General features: G+C 32.0%; 1 protein-coding gene across 1 annotated transcript; it reads left to right on the top strand.

The window, feature by feature from the left end:
* Window positions 1-2,420: 2,420 nt before the first annotated feature.
* On the top strand, window positions 2,421-6,398 carry LOC132610277 (beta-glucosidase 12-like). Its single transcript, XM_060324588.1, has 11 exons — window positions 2,421-2,687; window positions 2,789-2,917; window positions 3,020-3,095; window positions 3,223-3,300; window positions 3,461-3,548; window positions 3,908-4,279; window positions 4,844-5,061; window positions 5,168-5,199; window positions 5,337-5,439; window positions 5,850-5,949; window positions 6,038-6,398. Exons 1-11 carry the CDS (start codon window positions 2,532-2,534, stop codon window positions 6,273-6,275), a joined length of 1,590 nt encoding a protein of 529 aa, XP_060180571.1. The 5' UTR covers window positions 2,421-2,531; the 3' UTR covers window positions 6,276-6,398.
* Window positions 6,399-7,343: the final 945 nt, after the last annotated feature.

Raw genomic sequence — 7,343 nt, 5'->3', positions numbered from 1 at the left:
TGTGTGTGTATATATATATATATATATATGTGTGTGTGTGTGTGTGTGTGTGTGTGTGTTTTGAGAAGTAAACAAAGATCGTTTCGTAATAAGCTTTGTGTTGAGAATGGTGTATGTGCAGGTTGACTTTGATGATAAGTTGACATGTGGTGCTCGGTAGGCTAGCTCCGGGTGCCTGTCATTGCTCTCTAGTTGGGTTGTGACATAAGTGTCACCTTACTTAGATATTTTTGTCCTATAATAAGTATCACCTTTGGAAATCAAAACATAAATTGACTAGTTTTTTCAACTCTATCCTTAGACCAAAACTGACAAGTTAAAGTAACATCTAAGGGCCTATTTGGAAAGCCATCCAGGTAATTGGAATTGGGTGTAATTACACAGTTTGGCCTGTTGTTTGACCAAGTAATTACTTGATTTGGTGGGAATTGAGTGTAATTGATAGGGTGAAATTACACTCTCCAATTCTCAGGGGAGGGTTTTGAATTGGGTGTAACTACACCTTGTAATTACAAGGTTACTTTTTTTTTATAATTCCTTTATTTTTAATTTTTTTATTTCTATTTTTTAAAATTCTTTTTTATTTTTCCTTTTTAATTATTTTAATTTTTAAATATATTTTTCTTTTTATATTATTTATCTTTCATTTCAATTTTTCTCATTCCCAACATTTACTTCTTGTGATTTCATGTTCTTGCTCATATATTTTTTTTTATTCTATTCATTTAATATAGCTTTGTTATTATTCTAATATTTAGAACTACACCTCTTAGTATTAGAAAAAAGGAGTCATTAATAAACTTGGCATATAATGAGTGATGTTATTAAAGTAGAATTTCATTGTGAAGGAGGTTATAGATTTATATTTTCTCTTTCTTTTAAATTATATTTACTTAAGTTTCGTTGGAACTTACTTATGTAATATTAGAATTTGACATAAGAGTATTATGTTAAACTTTTTATTTTTGGATTTTGAATTTAGGTTATATTTTCGATTTTAATTTATTTGCTTTAGTACAATTGACTTGTTATTTCACATTCCATGGTGTTTATTTTTCACTTACAGTTGATAGATTTATTTTTTGTCAGATATTTGAATAATGTTATGAAATTATATTTATAAATACTTTATTTTTTTGTCAAATATTCAATCCATGATGTTCTCACAAAAAAGCCTGCTTTAATTTTTATAAATAATTAAAATGAAAATATTATTAATTTAAAAAATAAATATCAACTTTTTTTAAAATATTAGTTACAATATATGATTATTAATTAATATAGTTTCAAGAAATAATTTGTTGTTAAATACATAATTTAATATCATTTATAAAGGCACATATTTTTCAAATATTAATTTTAAATTTTTTAAAATTAAATTTTATATTTTAATCAAACTAACTTTGTGTTACACTTGTGCAACCAAACAGTACTCTTGTAATTACACTATAATTACGTGATGACAAATAAACAGGTCGTTGTAATTACAATACTTTGTAATTACTAGGTTGTGTAATTACTACCCTAGTAATTACACCAATTCCAATTACCAGGTGGATTTTTAAATAGACCCTAAATGATGATTGAAAAAGCCACATAGCAACTTGGTATAGTTGGATTCCAATGTCAAAAGGATTACAACTTGTGCATGCTCTAATCAAGAGGAAAAAATAAGTTATTTTTATTATATAGGGAGTAATTTAGTAAACTTCACATTGCATTATTGATTTCTTAATATGAATGTTTTTGGCTTAGATGACACTTATTATGGGACGGAGGAAGTAGTATTTACGTTTCAAATACATGGTATCAGGACCAGGTTCATCTCGGTCCCTTTTTGAACAAGAGTTTAGTAATATTTATAAACTCAAAAGTATATAAAAGGTACAATATATGAAAATATTTGTAGTTTAGTTTTTTTTAAAAATAAATATTTAAAATTACGGTTTATTTCTTTTCATCTTTTGTGTTGTGGACGACAGGGATTCTTGAAATAGCAGAATTTATTGAGTATTAGGTTGGTGCCTTGGCACAACATTTTGACCTCATGAAACTTCCTTTTTTATTGACCTTGGAAAACAAAGTTACGATCTATAATTAGCCAATTATCCAGTGGTTATCAAGAAACTCATGTATATGTCTACTTTTGACTGCCAATTTTCTTCAACTACTTTTTTCTTTCATTACTATTTGGGTCAATATTTGTTTTCTCTTGGAACTTTCCTCTTTAACGAACTTCTCAGTGCATGCATGTATCTAAATCCCTCTTGTAGGTGGGTCCTATTAAAAGTACCTTACTCAAAAACAAAACGTGTTAAACTTTCTTGTTACTTTTTCTCTAAATTTTTTTTTTTTTTTAAATTACTATATTGTTCCTTACACATCTGCCTTGCAACTCTATAAAGAGGTCAGCTTCAAAAGGGAAGTATTCGTATGCACTTAAGGTATTCTTGGCCTTGAGAACTCTAGACAAGTGAATTTCGATTCCAAATTATTACATTATTTAGAGAAAATAAAATTTAAAAGAAACTATGGCAATACAATTAGGATATTTACTAGTAGCAGCAGATTTGTTTTTTTTCTACACATTTGCAATATTATTTGCCAATTGCGTCGCTTCTACTTCGATAAATCGCAATAGCTTTCCTGAAGGGTTTATGATCGGTGCATCATCTTCTGCTTATCAAGTAGGTTTTCAAGATGAAAAGATATATCAAAGTTTTGTATTTAATTTTTCGGGTCATTCAATATGAATTGTCTTTAAATTTCCTATTCCTCTCTATTTCAGTATGAAGGTGCGGCATATGAAAGTGGTAAAGGACCTAGTATATGGGATACTTTCACTCACAGATTTCCAGGAAAAATATCTGAGGGAACTAATGGGGATGTAGGAGACAACTTTTATAATACGTATAAGGTAATTGTTCATGTTTTCAATTCTTCACTTTTTAGTACAACGATAGTTGATTGCTTTCTTTTTTATTTGAATTTGACTTTTAGAAATTAAAATATGGAACAGGATGATGTGAAACTGATGAAGTTTGTGGGAATGGATGCTTTCAGATTTTCAATATCCTGGTCAAGAATATTACCTCGTATGAATTTTAATCATATCAAAAAGCCAATTATTTAGATCGTCGATTCAAGCGCACTCGTATATGTAGATTTTTTCTTACAACCATGCTATGAGTATTTGCTCAAAAGTTGTCCTTTGATTTTCAGGTGGCAAGTTAAGTGGAGGAGTCAATAAGGAAGGCATTGCATTTTACAACAATCTCATCAATGAGCTTTTATCTAATGGTTTGTATTTTGTATAATTAATCTTATTTTAATTATCTCTTCCTTTAAAAAAATTATATATTTCTTCCTTACTATTTCTATCGTTTCCTACTTCTCTTCGATCTCTCGATTCCATCTTTCTGTCTGTCTGTCTATTTAACTGTGTGTATCTAATAAACAGGTATACAACCATTTGTGACAATATACCATTGGGATCTTTCACAAGCACTAGAAGATGAGTATAGCGGCTTTCTTAGCCCTCTTGTTGTGTAAGTTCTTTTCTCGTCTCACCTGAGCCTTTGTTCCTAAAACCTTAAATTATTGCAGATGATACACTTTTATTTATTTAATTGAGATAATGGTAAAAATTCACTTAAACCATCACTTTTTCGTGAGTTTCACACCTAAACTATCAGTTGTTCTCTTTTCCTGTCTGAACTATCACCATTTATGTATTAAATAAACCTAGTTACTGAATAGATGGTGATAATTCAGGTAGGAAAATGATACAATTGATAGTTGGGCTAATCAATTTCGAAGTTTGTTTTAATAAATAGTTTCTTACCATTAGCTCTACTTGATTACATATTCAACAAAACTAAAATAGAAATTATTATTCAAATTGCAGGAATGATTTTGTGGACTTCGCGGAGCTTTGCTTCAAAGAGTTTGGAGATAGAGTGAAGCATTGGATCACCATGAATGAGCCTTATATTTTCACAAATGGTGGCTATGACTCAGGCAATTCTGCTCCAGGCCGATGCTCTCCATGGCAATCCAACAATTGTGCTAATGGAAACTCAGCAACTGAGCCTTATGTTGTTGCCCACAAGTTGATTCTGTGTCACGCTGCAACAGTAAGTCTATACAAGAAGAAGTACCAAAAGTCTCAAAAGGGAGACATAGGAATTACACTTGTGGCTCAATGGTTGGTACCGTACACCAATAGTGAACTTGATGCCAAAGCAGCCCAACGAGCCATTGACTTCATGTATGGATGGTAAGTATGCCATTAATTACTTATGACAGATTTAACTTATATACATACACTGTCAGTTTATCTTAACCTGACAGATTGTCAGTTTATCTTAACCTATTATAACATGTAACTTACTTTTTTTTCTAAGCTATTGTTGAAGTATGTGATCATCTCATCTAAAATCTTAAACTGTTAGAGAAAGCACACTTTATTTACTTAATTATATTCTCAATCCGCCCCCTCACGTACGGATGTAACTATTTTTTTCATGGGCTAAGCACGTGGAAATGTTTTTTTGATAATGGGTGGCGGTCAGATCGATCCGAGAACCTCCGTATGCTTTGATACCATGTTAAAAATAGATTTTGAGTCTTTATCTACTTAATTATATTCTCAACACTAGTAACTCAATATTTTTTTACACAGAGTTACCTACAATTATTTTTTAAGTAACACAACTCAATTATATGACTATTTGGTGAACCTCAATTATATCATCATGATAGGCTTGTATATACTAACTGCAATAAGTAGGAGTTCATAATTAATCAGTTTTCACTAATGCTATTATCTATTTTTCGATAGGTTTATTGATCCATTAGTTTATGGAGATTATCCTTCAATTATGCGAACAATTGTGGGAGACAGGCTACCAAATTTTACCCCAGAGCAAGCTAAGATGGTGAAAGGGTCCTTTGACTTCATAGGACTAAATTATTATACCTCAAATTATGCGGCTCATCTTCCTTCCTCAAATAATGTTAATATTAGCAGTGCCACAGATCATCATGTCCACGTCACAGGTAATCTACTTGAGAAATTAAATTAATGGTACAAAGTAAATAAGGAAAATATTACTATTTGATTATTATCTACTCATTTTGATTTGCATGTTCTCTTGTTTTATAGGTGAAAGAGATGGAAAACCCATTGGTGATCCTGTAAGTTCAGCATATAATTAACTACTGTATGTTGAATTTTCTTTAAAACTTATAAAAAAGATTCATAGAATTAACGAGAGGTTTTTTTTTTTTTTTTTTTTTTTTTTTTTTTTTTTTTTTTTTTTTTTGTGGTGCAGACTGGAGTGAACATCTTCTTTGACTATCCAAAAGGACTTCGAGATCTTCTAGTCTATACGAAGGAAAAGTACAATAACCCAACTATTTATATAACAGAGAATGGTATGTCAAATTCATCATCTCTTTATCAAGCTATATACACCCTCTGTTCCGTATTTATGGTTTTTTTCTTTTTAAATCTGCTTAAAATAAAAATGATACATCTCTATGGACTATAGTGACAATTTTTCAACTTTATACATCTCATTTTCTACCTAATAACATTCTCTTATAGTTTTAAAAATGTTATGACATGTTAAAACTGCAAGCTCCAAGGATATTTTTGATATGTACCAAAGTTCTTTTTTTTTTTTCTTAAACTTCTCACCTAGTCAAACATTACCATAAGATGAAATAGATATACGACACACATGGAAATAAATTCGATCGATAGCAAATTGGATGACATGACCTTCATCTCCTAATATTAATTTATTGACTCTCTTATAATTATGATTTCGGGTAATTTTCAGGAATGGGTGATCGTAGCATCACAATGAAGGATGCAATAAGGGATCGTCAAAGAGTGAAATTTTATCGTGGTCACCTTTTGGCTGTTCAAGAATCCATAGAGTAAGTTCAAAAAATTATTAAGTTAAATCATTTCAACAACATAAAAAATAACTGTTCGATGTTGACAGAAAATGTTATTACTTGGCAGGCTGGGTGTGAAGGTTAAGGGTTTCTTTGCATGGTCATTTCTTGATACACTTGAATGGACAGATGGTTATAAGTTAAGATTTGGAATGTACTATGTGGATTACACTGATAAATTGAAGAGATACCCCAAATATTCAGCTCTTTGGTTTCGAAAACACTTTCACAAGGAAGCTTCTAAACTTCACTATTCTAGGTATATGCGCTCTTGGATTCCAAGGATCTTGAGTTCATATATGTGATCTCTATTTTTTAGTTACTTTTCATCCCTTTCCTATATATTCTTTCATTGTGTTTGAGACAACATGTCTTTGTACATTATTTGCGAAAATGTAAGGAGATAATTAGATGAATCTTTTATTGTCTATGGAATCGAGATAGTACTTCCTGGGTTCCATTTTGTACGTCACTTTTCGTTATTAGTTGCTCAAAAAAAATGAATTCATTAAGTTAGTTAATTGGGCCTTCATACCCAATATCTTGTCGTCCCTCCTCCTCTCCCCGGCCTCCGTGGCATTAAGTGAGCTCGTTAGTTGAGCAACCTGCTGCTTCATGCCTAGGTACGCACTGGGATACACAGCCCCCGCATCACTAGAACTACATAAGGCTTGTAGGGCCTATGTGAAGCGATGAAAGGCTCTATTCGCCATGCCATAAGCAGTAGCATACCTTGTTGGGCCACCAACACTCTCCATCCACTTCTCCTCTATTAGCTCTGGGGTCACTAGTGTGTCGGCTGGCTGTATGGCACGAAACGCGTATATGTTTTGTTGAAATTCGTTCTAAATTTAAAAGATACATTGACAGTACCCTAAATTTAGAAAAAGAAAGTAGTTATTATTGTTAATTAGTGACTTACCCAGGTTCGCTCAGCCCGTGGCTCAACCCATTGGTCTGTACCATCGACGTTTTTCATCTTCCTCGTGTGAATGATCTTGAATGCCTTGTCTTGAGGTAATATTTGCCCCCTCTCGAGCTCCTGCAAATAAATTATTTGAGTTATTAATCAAATAAAGTAAACAAATTGACTATCTTTAAAATACGATTTAAGGAGCCATACCAGCTTCTTCATCACGTCCACTTGGCTCGTAGCCCCACTAGTGTGTAGCTATCCACCCTTCTCTGAGACTCTGGCATCTTCCCTATCTCACTTAGTTGCAAAAATCGGGGATCAGTTCCCCAGTAATGCAAGAGCTTCTATCAGTTATCCTCATGAATCCACATAGGCTTCTGGAATAAGTTCGGGCTCTACGTAACACATCCTTAAGTATTTTCCCTGCCTTTTCTCGAAATTCTGCGTTACTTCTTTC

The sequence above is a fragment of the Lycium barbarum genome, chromosome 9 (genome assembly GCF_019175385.1).
Source record: "Lycium barbarum isolate Lr01 chromosome 9, ASM1917538v2, whole genome shotgun sequence".
Lineage (NCBI taxonomy): Eukaryota > Viridiplantae > Streptophyta > Magnoliopsida > Solanales > Solanaceae > Lycium > Lycium barbarum.
The sequence above is the reverse complement of the archived record's forward strand: the minus strand, read 5'-3'. Positions and strand labels throughout refer to the sequence as shown.